General features: G+C 45.1%; 1 protein-coding gene across 2 annotated transcripts in view; it reads left to right on the top strand.

Moving 5' to 3' along the window:
• Window positions 1-15,172, top strand: part of UBASH3B (ubiquitin associated and SH3 domain containing B) — a 74,841-nt gene that overhangs the window by 35,940 nt on the left and 23,729 nt on the right. The window contains exons 2-4 of one of the 2 annotated variants that reach the window (XM_052786461.1): window positions 12,418-12,471; window positions 13,034-13,220; window positions 13,741-13,939. In XM_052786461.1, coding sequence (XP_052642421.1) covers window positions 12,418-12,471; window positions 13,034-13,220; window positions 13,741-13,939 — 440 coding nt within the window. Of the gene's footprint in view, window positions 1-12,417; window positions 12,476-13,033; window positions 13,221-13,740; window positions 13,940-15,172 lie in introns of both variants that reach the window. The other variant, XM_052786462.1, reaches the window with a different exon arrangement.

Below are 15,172 nucleotides of genomic sequence, written 5' to 3'. Positions count from 1 at the left end.
GGAGTGAGGACTACCTCCTTACTTATTCCCAGTCCATTGCTCCCAGTACCTGACTACTTAGGTGTCAGAACTTAAAATGGTAATGGTGAGAGGAGGAGAAGGAAGGAGACATAACTAGACTGTGGGACCTACTTCACGTCGATTATTGATGTGAAAAACACAGAATAGGAGTCGAGCACCTTTATGGTCGGTGCTGTAAAGTTGGCAGGTTTTCAGCAGTGCTTAGCCCCTGGGAATTCCCATCCCTTGCAGATGGATGAAATTATGTGCTGAGCACTTTTTAAGACCTAACGCTGCTTGCATTTACTCAGATGGCTCAGATGAGACTGAAATGATTGGGGGAGAGACCCACTGAGCTGATGTTTTATGATCTATACCGTGGTTGTGCCCTACTGAGGTCTCTGAGCCCCATTGTGCCAGGTACTGGAAAGTGCTGCATCTGCAGAGAGTATTTTACACTGTTCAACAGACATCTTGGAGCATAGAAGGGTGAAGTTTATTCCTCCACAACCATGAGAACTAAGCATTGGAGTAACCAGTGCATCATGACACCCGCTAGATTTGGGAGCCCTTAATTGAAGGCTATGAACTGGGTCAAGGAGAATCCCACGGTGAGGGGATGGAGCGGGACCACGCGGGTGATGTGCTGTGCTGTGCTGAAGGTTGTGGCAGACCTTCGGTCAGGTATGCTGCTTTGGGATTTTTTTGTCAGGGGGTGGGAGTGTTAAGTACAGTCCGGTTCCGGCAAATACACATCCATTTGTTGCTCGCTAGCATCAAATCCCCAGGTTTTCAGTGAACTGAAAAAGATACTTTTATCATGGCAAACACTTGTTTTAAAATCCTTAGAAAATCTGCTAGAAGAAAGAATAGACCCGAAGCCTTGATTTGCAATAACCTTTCAGCATAGGCTTTGCAGAAGAGCAGTTGGCGTGTGCTTATGCCTCACTGAAGTCTCTAAGTACGTGCTTGAAGTTAAATATATGCATAAGTACTCTTTGGTGTAGGGATAATTACTAAATCCAGGTCTCATTAAGGTCTTCCTATTTTCTTTTTTGTAATTGACTTACATATTCTGCAAGAATGTGATCAGATACAGGAATAAAGACTATACAGTTAGAACTGACAGGCAATAAGAAAATCAGGAAAGCATGCAAGGAAATATTCCCAGTCTGGTAGAGTTTTCTCATTACATTCTTAGATCCTTCTTTATCTCATTGTTTCTCAGTTTATCACAATTCTTCATTTCCTGTTCCCTTTTAGATTTCAAACATACGTATTTTTAATGTGGCTTTTTTTTAACCCTTCCATAGTTAGCATTTAAACCTTTCAGAGACTCTTGGCTAGACCTCATGTACAAATTCCAGATTACTTAACTGGACACTACAAGGACATTTTTAATATATAATCTGGTATTAGAGTTTAAAGTCTGGCCAAGAGTTTATGACTTCTCATTGTTATTAATGTTATAACACTAAAATAACTGTACTTGCATTTTTATAGCTTCTGCCATTTGAGCTGGTAAAGGACAGATATTAACACACAATACTTCATTCCAATTCGGATACCCCACCTTACTTTAGTGTACAGGACTCTCAAAAGCATCCACATTTGCCTAAATTTCCTCCTCTTGCAACAAGAAGTAGAAGAGGCAAGCCAAAGCTGAGCTAACTTAAAAATCTCCACCAAAGTTTATGTTACAGCTTCATTTGGCTGCAGTTTTCCTCATGTCCTGGGCTGCGGGATTACTTTAGAGAGCTCACTACAACTAGCGAAGACTTGTATCAGCTGAGGACTACAGTGTGATCTAAAGAAGACCAAATACCATTACCCAAATTGAAATTCAGACCAGAGCTTGCTAACTAACTTTTTTTTTTTTCCCCTAATGGAAACTTTGACATTAGCTTTAGCTTACTGGTTTAACCACACACTTCAAAATCTCTGAGGCAAGAGGCTGAGACCTGTGTGCGATTTCTCACCCCAGGATGGAGCTTCTAGTACCATGGCACTCCCAACCCCAAGACTATTCGGGGGATGGTGTTTTAGCCTTGAGTCAGTGGCAAGTGTGCCTCATCATCTGCTGCATTAACCCTCCATTCTCCCATTCCCTACAGCACTTTGGGGTGCTTGCCCAGGCCTCCCATACCAATATTGACATAACTTGGTCCTATCTAGATGGCAAGAAACAGTAAGCGAGGAATACTTATTCGAAAAATTTTGAAGTATTTGTATTATTGAAAACAGCAAGGCTTAAAAAATTTCCTCAACAGAGCTGCCTAGAGCAGGAAGCTATTCTGAGTATCTTTTTGCCTTTAACCCAACTATCTCAGCACCCCACCCTTCTTCCTTCCACCTTCCTTAATTTCTAAGACTTCCTTCTTGTTGTTTTGAGTGAGTCTATTTTAGGTGTGCGATCATGGTTAGCTTCTTGCTAGGCATCTACTTCCCATTTTTTGTCCCTGGGGTTTGCCTTTTCAGCAAAGTTGTGAGTCCATTAGTACATACAACATGTAAGATTCCTCATGATAAACAGACTTTGCCCATACAGAAGAGAAAATAACTACTGGTGAAGAAAATAAGGTGTCAGAAGGAACACAGCTAGGCTCCTCCAAATGCAGGAAATAATGCAAAAACTGACTAGTGCAAAGGACACCAAATTAAGCTTGCCAAGTCCAGCTGTCAGCACATGGGTGTCTTAACGCTTCCATTTCTGCCAAACAGATATTCAGACTAACCACAAAATATCATTGCTTTGATATTAACCATCGCCTTTCCTCTTGGTAGAAAGTTATTCCATCTCACGCACTGACCAACTTTAATATTTAATTCCAGATAGGCCCATGAAGCCTTACTGTGGAGCCCACAGTGGGATTTACTTGTGATATATTCCCTTCCCTCTCCTAGACAGAAAGGGACTGAAACAGTGAATGGATTTGGCTATGCAGGCGTCAACCTGATGCTTCACCGTCTTTGAACAAAACTTTGGGGATGCTTGTTGTTTGCATGTAAGTGGACGGTATAGTCCAAATCTCATGGCTGTCAAGTCAGAGCAAGTTCAGACAAACATTCAAACTCTCCCTCTGAGGATATGCATGATACAAAGACCTGGACTCTAACCTAGAAGGAAGTTTGCATCACAAGTTTCATCACAAGATCCAAACTGACTAGCTCAATGCTTTGTTTTCAGTCTTTAGCTATACCATGTTGACGTTGGTCTATGTTATCTCTACCCGCTTCCTCTCTGTTGGGCTGGGAAAACTTCCCCTTAGCTCTGGGCTTTACTCTGTCTCTGGAGAACAAGTCAACTGTCCACTGGCAGTCAAGAGGAGCTAAAACCACAGAGCTCCTACTCATAGGAGCAGCACATCAAAATCTCCTCGCATTGCACTGAGAATTAGTCCCAGAAAACGAGGGCCTTGGTGGCCTGCAGGGTTCAAGTTCCTGGTACAGCCCAGTGTCACCAACTTCACAGAACAGCAGCTTTCTGGCAAATTGTGCAACTGCACCGCCCCCAAACTTCCTGTTTTGAAACCCCAAGAAGCTGGAAAATGTTAACACTGGCACTTTAAAGTGCTAGTTGTGGCTTTTTTTTTTTTTTCTTCTTCCTAAAGATCTACGTGATACTAAAAAAGTCTACATACAAAGGAGTAAAGTGGGGCTGCCTTAAGGAACTGGGGGCAGAAAAGCAAGCGCATGTCTCTCCAGGGAGCCCTGAGCCAGGCAGAGCATGGCACGTCAGAGCATCCATAGCAAAACCATCCCCTCTTCCATCACCTGTGCAACATCAGGTGGCTCACTGTCTCTCCACCTCCCATCGTGCCTTCTCCGAATTTAGGTGTTTGGGGTGCGCTCCGTCGCCGCGGCTATTGCTAAGTTTTTCGGCAGCAGGTCCTGGTGCTACCGGCTGGAGCTGTGCTGGGCACTGCAGACACCTGCTGAAACAGCGGTCGCCAAAAACGAGCTGTGCCACTCGGAGTAAGAGGCGAGGTGACAGATGGAGAGGCAGGTGCTCGTGAAGCGGCAGCGAGACGATCGCAATTCACGTGTCGAGCCGCGCTCGCCGGGCACCGCGTGCCGTAAGCAGCCACCTGGCCCAGCTTCCCGCTCCGGCAAGCCATGTTGGCAGATCCACGCTCTGCCTAAAACCCACCTGTGATGGGAAAAAGAGGTCCTAGCGATAAGAGGACCTTGATGCAGAAAACAGAGATATGGCAAATCTCTATTCCATTCCAGCTCATTTCTGTATAGGAAGAAGAGCAATTAGAAAGAAGAAAGCGTTGTGTTTGTCTTGAACGCTGCAAGAGAACTTATTTATTTCCAATCAGCATGACAACTGCTTCCTTTTCTGGCTATCACTGCAACTCCAGATGGTACATTTGAGCATACTGAAACCTCTAACTTGGCTTCTTGCAAAGACATTGTCTTCCTGGTTAGCTAAAAATGTATTAATAGTATTGGGATGAAAGCTCCTGCTCTCCTGCACTGCGCTATTTGAATAATGAAATCTTGGTCATTCTGCAGCATTCTGGCTAGTATTAAAATTAGGTGTTTGAAGGGGACAAGCCTCTGCTGAATGTGCTCCACTTATAACCACCTCCTCTTTAATTTTATTTGTATTATCTATACTTGACTATTTTGCTAATATTCAGAATTCTGTAAACCCTTTAACAGCAGCGGTTATTGCCTGTCTTCCTTAACCCTGTCACCCCTTTCCAGTGATTGCTCTGCATCAAAAGTTTGAACCTTTCTGAATCAGCCAGCTGAGGTGCTGCCAACTCTTACGGTTTTATTAGGGAATTGTGAGACATCATTTTCTTAAATCTCCAGCTTCAGGACTCCTGTTATTTTCAGAGACTGCTGCTCTTTGTTTGAGCAGCAGTACATTTCTAGATTCGCATATAGAGAGAAAAGCTTAAGGAAGGGAACTGGGAAGCCAGACAACAAATGTAATCCAAAACAAAAACTAAAAACAGTGTCATGACTGTAAGCAAAACTAAGGGGAGAATAAAAACACAGAGGACTTTTGATGGTGTGTGACCAATTCGAATCAGCCAAAATACCTGCGCCTCATTCCTCCTCCATCACGTGGGGACCTGGTGGAGTGGCTGGCAACTGCGAGCTCAGGACTTTGACATCTAAGCCCATGCCTCATAAAAAGCTGTACTGTTATTGTTCTAAAGAAAATAATATCCCGTTTCCTTTTTAAACTGTGTATCTCTTTAAAAATGTTAAGTGGCTGCTACATTCCTGCCTTTATCCCGGACACTTTTTATGAGTCTGTACTTCCCTCTTCTTTTGCTTTAACAAGCTGGCTGAGCAGAGGATTAGGGGAATGACTTCGTGCACATGTGCTAAAGAAGGGGGAACAAATCTGCCTTCAAAATCTTACATAACTTAAAAAAATAAACACATAAAACAGAGACACACGCCCAGGGCCTCACTGTTTGCACTGAAAAATCATCATCCATCATCATCATCATGTGGCCAGACTGCAGTTTGCCAGCTGGACTGTCCTCTGAAAAAATGAACATTTTAAATTATGGAAGCTAGAAATACATAGCAGTGTGTTTTCCAAAGTTACTTCTGGTGGCATTTCCCATTTCTCTCTCTTTCCTATTACCAGAGCTTGGTATTCAATAGCTGGGAGTGAGCAGCCACCCCTCGGGAAGAAGGAGGAAAGGAACTACTGAGCCCCTATCATGCTGTCAGGCACCTTCTATAAATATTTATGTGATCTACAGGATATAGCACAGTTTGAAATCTTGCAGTCTCCATAGCCACTGTGCAGTCAGACAGTTCCCCGTACTCCTCTGAAAGTTCCTGTATTTCAGGCAAGACCTGGATCTTTACATAGCTGTGATCTGCTTATAGCATTTGCTGACCTAAATTGGGGATGTTGTACCGAACGGCATGTTCCTAAGGGGATCTCAGCGTATAGCAATAAACTCGTGTTTTGTGGAGGATGTGGCTGCAATTAGAGTCACTCAGTTAAACGTGAGGAGAACTTTATGTCTACCATCATGCACGGAAAGCAACAGAAGGACAAGCTAAGGTAATGCTTGCAGGATTGAGCCAAAGCTCAGTGAAGGGAAGAAAAAGTAATTCTTCTGCCATGCACTTCTGTTAGAGTCATTTCTGTCTTGCAAAAACTCCCAATTTTTTTGGTTTTTTGCTTAACAAACTGCAGAAAAGGAACCTACCCAACCCCCTATCCTAAACAGGAACTCGATCCCTAGTGATACCTTCCTGTCCTGTTCCTATTTATAGAAGTAAGGTCACCCAAATAAGAACAGAAACAATATCATATGATTTTTGGTGGCCAAGTGAATTCTGCATATTGAGAATTCAGAGGAACACATTTGAATAACCCACATTGAAAACCATTTGGAAAGAACACCTCACTGTGGCCATTTTTGCATGTAGAACAACTAAGCAATTCATGAGACATGTGGTCAGTTATTTGGAATTTGGGTATCTTTCCCTACATCAAGTCAGTCATTAGATGGACAGAAATTTTTCTTGCAAAACTATTCTTCAATGTGCAATTGTTTATTGAAAGCCTAAAATAGACACATTTCCACTATTGTACTGTTAATGGTATAAACAACTGATGAAAATTGCAAAAATTAAGGAATCTGTAAAGGTCACCTGATGGGCAATTTGGAAACAAACACACAACACAAAGCTGGGAATTTTACTGTTTGCGAAGAATTTATAACTGCTTCCCTACACATATTGCTATACAGCAGGGTTTGAATTCAGGACCTCCCGTACCATGACTGAGTTTGACATGTAAGCTAAGGGGGCATTTAATTATTAGGCTTCTGACCTGTACCTGGACTGACAGACATACTCCAAACAGCAACTGCAGCCACATGTAGAAAAGGCCTATTTTTTTTTTTTCATTCCCTTGAGCCAGCCAGCGTTTTGGTTTCTATTCTTTTACCATGAACCAACACAGACTGAAAAAAGTGAAGTTTTAAATAGATATATATACCTATTTGAATATATGTTTACCTAAATACGTATTTTATACACACACACAAGCAAAAACTAAAATGCCTATTTTATAATCCTAAGAAAAATGTTCTATTTGACAACATTCTTCTTTCAGACTCATTTGGCATAAATTATGATCCATAATTCCTATCTTATCATGTCAGGCAGTCCTTCGAACTGAACCTAACGATGAGGAGAGCCAAGTACTTCCATCATGTTTAATGCAGTTTCCAAAAAACCTTTATTTACACAGCTAAGTATTTTATGGGCCAAAGATTCAGGGCTACTTGAAATTATGAATTCATCCCTCTGAGGGGTTTTGTTCATGGATAAGAAGTTTGTCTAGGCTTGAGGCACATAATGAAAGGGAAGATTTAGTCATTCCCTTTCTTTTACAGGCTGCCTCCATCCTTCCATTGCTCATTCACAAATCCCTCGGTGCCTCCATAGGCAGATAACTCGTAGGTGGATCTGAGGTAGAGGCTGCTGCTAGCACTTTCTACTGCCTCTGTGAGCAGCAACACGCAGCAGAGCAAGCTCCCTCTTACAAACAGAGAGGTCGGCTCTGCCGACGGCAGGGTTTGAATCTTTGCTTAGTATAGCAAAGGGAGAGCCAGTGGAAACGGGGAAGTTCGGTCCTAAGCAGCAGCCAGAGGGGCCAACTTACTATGAATTAGGCATTGCTTCTGGAGAACAAACAGGGTGTCTGGACCCAAGGGTTCAGACCAGCTGCATGACTCAGCCTTGGCCTGTTTGAACGTGTGAGGAAGAGAGGAGGCTGCCTGCAGCGGTCTCTGCTCTCTGTGTGCCTGAAGGGCCAGCTCCGAGGGCTTGAATGTCTCAGCCCCTGCAGCCCAGCCTGGCCGTGATGGAGGCTGGGAACCCTGCACGACCGCGGTGCACAAATACGTTCGTCTTCCCCGCCCCAGCACGGTGCCTTGCGTGTCGGCTGATCTCTGCTGTGGGCATCAATACCCCAAAGTTTGCATACCTTTTTAGTGATGAAATATAATGCAGGTGCAGATAAAGAAAGATCTCAAAATAGTTCACTCCTGTCCCTTGCTTTTGCGCTGTTTGCATTAACTTTCCCACATGGCAGTTCATTACCCCGTGCACTACGACACCATTGGCAGCCATACGCGCCCTCCTTTTTTAAACTGGACTAGAATAAGAAAGCTGAGCACTTACAGAGGAAGGATTTCTGTGTGGTTCTTCTGAGACTGAAGGTTCTCTTTATGGTTAATGCATCATTCCCCATTACAGTCATTTCCTCTGAAGTAAATGGGATTTTGCCATTATACTTTATGTTTATTGACATATATTTCCTAGCTGAATTGACATTCCCCTGTTGCCTTTTTTTTCTACCCTGAAATTGCAGGAAGCCAAAAATCCTTCAACAGTAATGAGTTAAGTTCTGTAGCATGCAGAGCGGTGTGCTGTCCCATTAAGTGGGCTGGGGTTAAAATGGGCACCATTTACACATTAATATGTATGCCAGGGCAGCAACAGTGGTTCTGCTGTAATGTTTCAGGCTAAGGGATCAACTGTTTAGCTGGGACGCTTCCTAGCAGTATTTTGATACCATTTAACCAGCGATTGAGTGGAGGAAGGCTTTCCTTGTGGCTTGATATTAAAGAGTGCCACAGGGAGGCCTTTGAGGTTGAAGAGTCAAAAACATCTGATTCTTTGTGGTGGCTAAAACACCTGCAGTGCTTTTGGAAGGCACTGCAATTAGGATCTTCTTTCCCCTTCCCTAAACTCTCCATCTCCAGACCTGCAGTTGGACATAGCATCTCCCTTGCTGCCTGTCCAAAATTGCTATTGCGCGTTGCTGTGCATTGTTAAATGGTTTCCCTGTACTTCATCTCAGAGGCAGCAGAAGTTAAGAGACGGAGGAATTGGGTGGCTTGAGGGACTAGTAATGCTGCACAAAGCTTTTCGCCTCCTATCTGAATCCAGGTGCAATTTTTGCATCACCAGAAATGGTTACTGTGTGATGCCGGTTCAGTAGATTCTGAAAAATAAGTTCTTTCCTGGCTTTTTTTTCTTTTCTGGTGCCTCTGCGTCACAAAACCACTTCGTACCACTAGCTACAATGCTACAGACAACACTTGCTACCCAGCATGAGTAAATCCGAGCACCTAAGCCATAGCTAGTCAGCTAATTAAGTGACCTGATTTTCCCAGGAGCAGAATATGTCTTCCAGCTCCCACTGCACTCAGCAGTTGTGAAAATCAGGCCACTTTTGTAAGTGGCCAAACATAGCTGTGACTAGTTTTGAGTACTCAACGTTTTAAAAGTTGATCCTGACAGGCAGGGCCTGGGAGCTGGAGCACCCGGAGGATGGGTCCTCTCCAGGTTCTGGCTGGTGGCTACAGAGTAGGGTGTTTGGGAGGGATGCAGTGCATGCCCTGTTTTGTGACTAACCAGAGGCTATCAGTCATCATCACCGTTCCCAGCACTAAATTTAAAACAAAAAGCCTCTCAGCTTCAGGTCCGGTGATAAAAATATACTTTGGCTTTTGTTTGCTTTATGCAGTATTTCCTCCTCGCACTGAAAATTAAATTGAAAAGGGAGTTTATTGTCCCCGTGGACGAGATAGGCACCTTTTGAAATCACACATGAACAAACGTGTGTGAGGCCCAGCCCAGTGTTTTCTAACGCCCTTTGGGGTCCCGGGAGCACAAAGGCAGAGGAGAAGGAGCTGCAGTCAATTCCAGCAGAGCTCTATTGTGCGATTTGTTCCAAGGAAACATCAATTAATTTAGCAAACGAGTCAACAAGGGTGGGTGGCAGAACCGTCTGTCCTCCTAGATTGTGTATGACTCCTTCAGAGATCTGCTCTGGGGTCTGGGGAGAGTAAATAACGAGTGAGAGCCAGCTTGTCTGCCCTCACTTTGCAACAGGAGAAACTGCTCATTTCAAAGCCAGAGCTTTACTGGGAGGGCTTTTTTAATTCACTGCCTCGGATGCAACACAGACAGACACACTTCAGTGGCAAGATCTATGGTTAGGAGAGTCACATTTTAATTGTGTTTTAAAGAGCATAAACAAGGCAGGCAAGAGGAGAGGTGAACTGAGCAAAGGCGACGTAGCAGAAAAGGATGATGAAACCAGTGTAGGATGATCCACGGCCGGCCAGCTGAGGCAGCTGCACATTGCTCTGCTCAAGGAGCAGCCTCCCTGAAAGGTTCCCAGCCTGTGCAAGGGGAGAGCTTTTTGCTCTTTGCTCTTGTCTGAACTACTTTTCAAAGCAAAGCAGTAGCTGTTTTGCATAGCGCATCTGAGCCAGACTAGGGAAAGGTCAGCAAGATAGAACAGACCAAACTGTGATGTTGACCGCGCAAGATGCATCCTTCCAGAAGGCAGGTGCTTGGACCAGCGCTCTGCTGATCTCAAATGAATGCTGGCAGATAAGGGCAGCAAAATGCTTCAGGAGGAAGTATTTTCATAATCACAGATTTGCAACACAGCCCTTTTTTGCAGCATTATCTTTCTGCCTTCCTCTTATTCTGAAAATGAAGAAAAATATGTATATTCAATGGGTGGGGAAGCCAAGGGCAGAGCTGAAACACAGCTGAGTCAACAACACATGTCTACGAGCTGGTGGGTAATGTTGCATATTCCCGCATGGTTATCAGAGTGCTTTTGAAAGTCATCGCTGCAGACAGAAAGGGCGACAGAAGCACAGTAAACGTCCTACCCAGCACTATGGGCAGAAACAAGAAATGCTGGATGGTCCCAGCTGCCCTAATCCTAGAGCCACGGGTTGGACCCTGGAGTCACGACCCTTTTCCCTCACTTGGACCTGCTTCCTATAACCAACCAGCAGCATCTACGCACAGCAGATAACACAGGGTTCATAGTACATTGATCTTGTCCCTTTGGTCAGGCATATTCCCTCTAGCTTAAAGACGTCAGCAAGTCTTTTGCACTACTATCAAGCTGTAACATACCATATTTAGTAAGATTAGGTTACGGCTCAAGGCCGGCCGGTGTAAACTAGAAGTTTTCCTGTCCTCAGTCAGATTTTCTGTCGCTAACAGCAGGCAGCTCTGAGACACAGCCTACAACCCACAGAGCAAAAGGGAGGCAGCTGCTTTGGCCGCATTAACAACAGGAGAATACAACCTTTGTCGGTCCCTGGGCTGTACCCCTGCTCGTGCTTCACACGCCAAATGCCAGCCAGTGGGGCTTTACCTTCGGCGGGAGCCGTGCCGATGCCTGAATGCATTCCCTGTTGTCTAACACTGGGAAAGACACCTCTGTCTACCAGTGCAGCGTGGTGGGTCTGTAAGATGTAGATCCTTTTCTGGCAGTGCCCATCGGTAGGATCCCTTCCCCTTTCCTGGCTTCAGGGGACAGCTGCCTGGAGACCCTACTCTCACCTTCAGCGAAGGCTTCTTGCTCTTCTGACCTTCCTCCAGCCACATCATTTTGCACGAGTGTGTGCTGGTTAATTAGATTAAACCAGCATCCCGCTCATTTTGGCCTCCTTCCTACCACACCTGTAGCACGTGTTTGAGAGCAATACTGCCCTTCTTCCCTTAAGTAGGAAGCTCTGAAATCTTCATGGGAAATTTGCCTCCTGACACCCGAGTGCCTGACTTCTGCCCCACCACCCTAATGTTTCTATCCTTTTCTTCATTCATAATTCTTGCTAAATATTTATGCCATTTGGATTCTGGGTGAATTCCTCATTTTGGCAGTCTCTAGTGTTACAACGCTGAGCTGATCCACAGCTGCATTTCAATGCTGATGTCAAGCATTTGGAAAACACACGTCTACAAGTTAAACAGCACTGCGCTGGTTTGTTCTGCAACTGGAAAACTTGCTGAACAGAAGACTTGAATCTTCCTAGCTGTAGCAAAAAGGAAGTAGGCATCCTGAAGGGAAATAAGCAAAAGAGCACTTTCAGCGTAGCAAGGACTGAAGGGAGCTAGCAAATTTTGGCAGGTTATTCTAACCAGAAAAACCTCTGGGTTTTGCCCCCTGGTGGCAGCTGAATTTTTTTTGTCTTCAGTGCTATTGCAATGTCTGCACTTCCAGACCCAAACCTTTTGATTTTCATGCTGAGCAAATGACCGGCAAAGAGATCATTAAATGCCAATGGCCCGTGCCTCACTATCCAGAAAAGCACCAGCCCAAGCAGGGAAAACCCAGAGGCCCATATCTTGTACTTTAAATATGTTGCATGACTTTGCCCCTCAAACTGTGTACAGTGATTTGACAGGCAGCACATCTGAAAGAAAGCCCCAGGGCTGAGAGAATCAGTCTGAAAAGCGTATTCCACAGGTTTCTAAACACACCGTTTCAGCCCTTCCCCAGCAAGGACCCAAGATCCAAGCAATAGATGTGGCTATAGCCATATAATCCAGCATCACTAAAATATTCTTTTTATTTTGTTCTCTCTTCAGACAAAAAGCACTGGCATCAACAGGTGGAAGAAGCGTTCAAGCAGCATGCGACTGGTTGGTATGAAGTAGTAAATGTTAAAAAGAGTAAAAGAAATGAGTGAATTTAATGTCTAAGATTTCAGCCATTAGAATGTGGCGTGTTTAAACAGGGGTGTTATCTGAAAAACACTAGCAAAATTATTGACGCATTATTTAAGTGCTGTAAATAAGCAATCCAGAAACAAGCCTTGTCTGAGAGAGTTTGTGATCTTGAGTAATAGCAAAAAAAGGTGAGAGAAAGGAACCACTACCCTCTCCACCCTAGCATCTAGACAGAAAACTGACAGCAGCCTTTTCAAAGATGTTTAGTGCTCTCCTCCCTGCATTTTGTACACTGAAAGGCAGAAAGGCAGAAGCAGCAACCCGGGCCAGATCTTCAGAGCCTCAGTCTGAAACTAAAACCAATTTTCTGTATTACTTAGTAGTGGTAATGGGCTGCAAGTGAGACAGTGCACCTCTCTGCCTGACCTGCTGGAGCTGATTTTTTCCATAAAGGGAGTGAGGACAGGGGAAGATGACTTTGCTGAAAAACTATGTGTCTTTATCTGTCAGCCTAACAGTTCTTTCTACCTCTCAGGCTGTTCTCCCATGTGGGTGACCCGTTCCTCGATGACACCCTGCCCCGGGAGTACGTCCTCTACCTGCGCCCCACCGGCCCCCTGGCTCAGAAGCTGTCCGAGTTCTGGCAGCAGTCAAAGCAGATCTGTGGGAAGAACAAAGCTCATAACATTTTTCCACATATTACCCTTTGCCAGTTCTTCATGGTAAACCAGAGCTCCTCTTTCCGTTGCCTTTATGCATGCATCCATGAGCAGCCCTTGCCAGGCTCAGACTGGAGACGTTACTTGCTTCATTCAGTCGCTGCAGAAGGGTTTGTGCTCAGGAGCTGGGGGGATTGTTACCAGAACGGCCTGATGCCTGGGCTTGTTGAGGAGGTAACTGGTTTTTAAGCAGGTTGTTTTCAGGGAAGAGCACCAGCAGAAGACCAAGTTCTCATTATCTCAAGTGATTGTTACCATGAGAATAGACAGGGGGGCGGGAGGTTAGGAAGGTTACCTGGGGATAGCTCATCCTGCTTTGACAAAAAGGGAGGGGCAGATGTTTTCTAAACATGCCTTTTTTCTACCAGCCTGTGCTTTTTCTCACTGCATTATAGCAAAAGTAGACCAGTCACGCCCGCCCACCCAAGCCTTTCCTTTCTCTACTGAGTGCACTACAGAGCTAAGCACAGGCGTAAGGAACGATTCTCCACCTAAGAAATGCTTGTCCCGTTTCCTTTGGCAGTGTGAGGACAGCAAGGTCGATGCTCTCACTGAAGCTCTGCAGGCCACCGTGATGCGGTGGAAATGCAAATTCCCTGCCCCTCTGCCTTTGGAGCTCTACACGTCCTCAAACTTCATTGGGCTTTTTGTCAAGGAAGAAAGTGCTGAGGTGCTCAAGAAGTTTGCTGCAGACTTTGCTGCAGAGGCTGCTTCTAAAGCAGGTGAGTGACTATGCTGGCAGCTACAAAGAGCTCACGGCTTGGTCAAGGCTTGGGTATTTTCAGAAACCAAAGTTTTGATGGCATGAAGAAATGAAGCTCAGGAAGCCAATACCTGATTTTTAAAAGTGGCCTGAAGGCTAAGAGCCCAAGAGGAACACCCCACCGGGTGCTTTGGGTTTCAGTGCTTTTTCAGTTGAAAGATCACCTCACACTTAGTCTCAAGTGTTATCTTCTGAAAGGGAAGTTGACATTTGGTGGTTCCTTAACCTTTCAGATAGACGCTCTCTCTGCAAGGCTGAGCATTTCCTGCTCCACTCGCTACCTCAAGCCGCTGCCACAAAACTTTCCTGAGCCATGTAAAGGCTGTGTTCGGTTTTTCGCTGCATTTCTGAGATAGAAACAGGGTTCTGTGAGAAGACCCCTGGCAACCTAGAAGGGAACCTTTTCAAATCTCAGTACCAACACATCTGGCTCCATTGCCTGGCCCTCTACTGCTTCTGGAGGGGAGAACCCATCAGGAGCTGGGAGGGGGGAGATAACCAGAGCACCCCGTGCTCTGACAGTCTCTGCTGCTGAACAGGCTTTCTGGTTGCCCTCCGATTTCCTCCAAACTTGGAAGTCAGAACAGCATTGGAGCACTATAATAGCTCCCTGACTAATCCTCCCACCCTCCGTCGCCCTGGTGCTCAGCCTGGACTAGTCACAACACAACCGGTTTAGTCCTTCATTATCACAGGCTTATCCTGGAGCTCAAGTGCATCAAGATATGGCAAATTCCAAGTCCCTGGGGTGTTTCCATGCTAGACAGGCACCCCATAACACCATACAGAACATCTACAAGTCTCTGCCCCTGGTTCAGAGGAAGAGATACAGACATGTCGTAGGTTCATCACACCTCTGAAATGCATTGCTTTCACCTGACAGGTACCTAGAACTTTTCTTCCCTTTAGAAGAGGGAGGAAACAGCTGTTATCTTTACAAATGCATGTTTTGGAAGGCAGCGACAGGCACAGAGACATTAGGCGGGTCCAAGGACTGCTGCAGCTGCATGAGAGCGGTACACAGCACAGACAGACATACCCTCCAAACCGACACAGTCAGAAGAGACAATTCTTACCCCAAAAACACTGACTCAGAAGAAAGAAGCGTCAATGGCTTCCAGCAAGCTTCTGCCCTTGCAACTGCTCCAATTCAGACCAAATTGGTTCTTTCTTAGGGGAAGCCGATTGCTGC

This window comes from Harpia harpyja, chromosome 4 (assembly GCF_026419915.1).
Source record: "Harpia harpyja isolate bHarHar1 chromosome 4, bHarHar1 primary haplotype, whole genome shotgun sequence".
Lineage (NCBI taxonomy): Eukaryota > Metazoa > Chordata > Aves > Accipitriformes > Accipitridae > Harpia > Harpia harpyja.
This window is presented reverse-complemented; position numbering and strand designations above follow the sequence as displayed.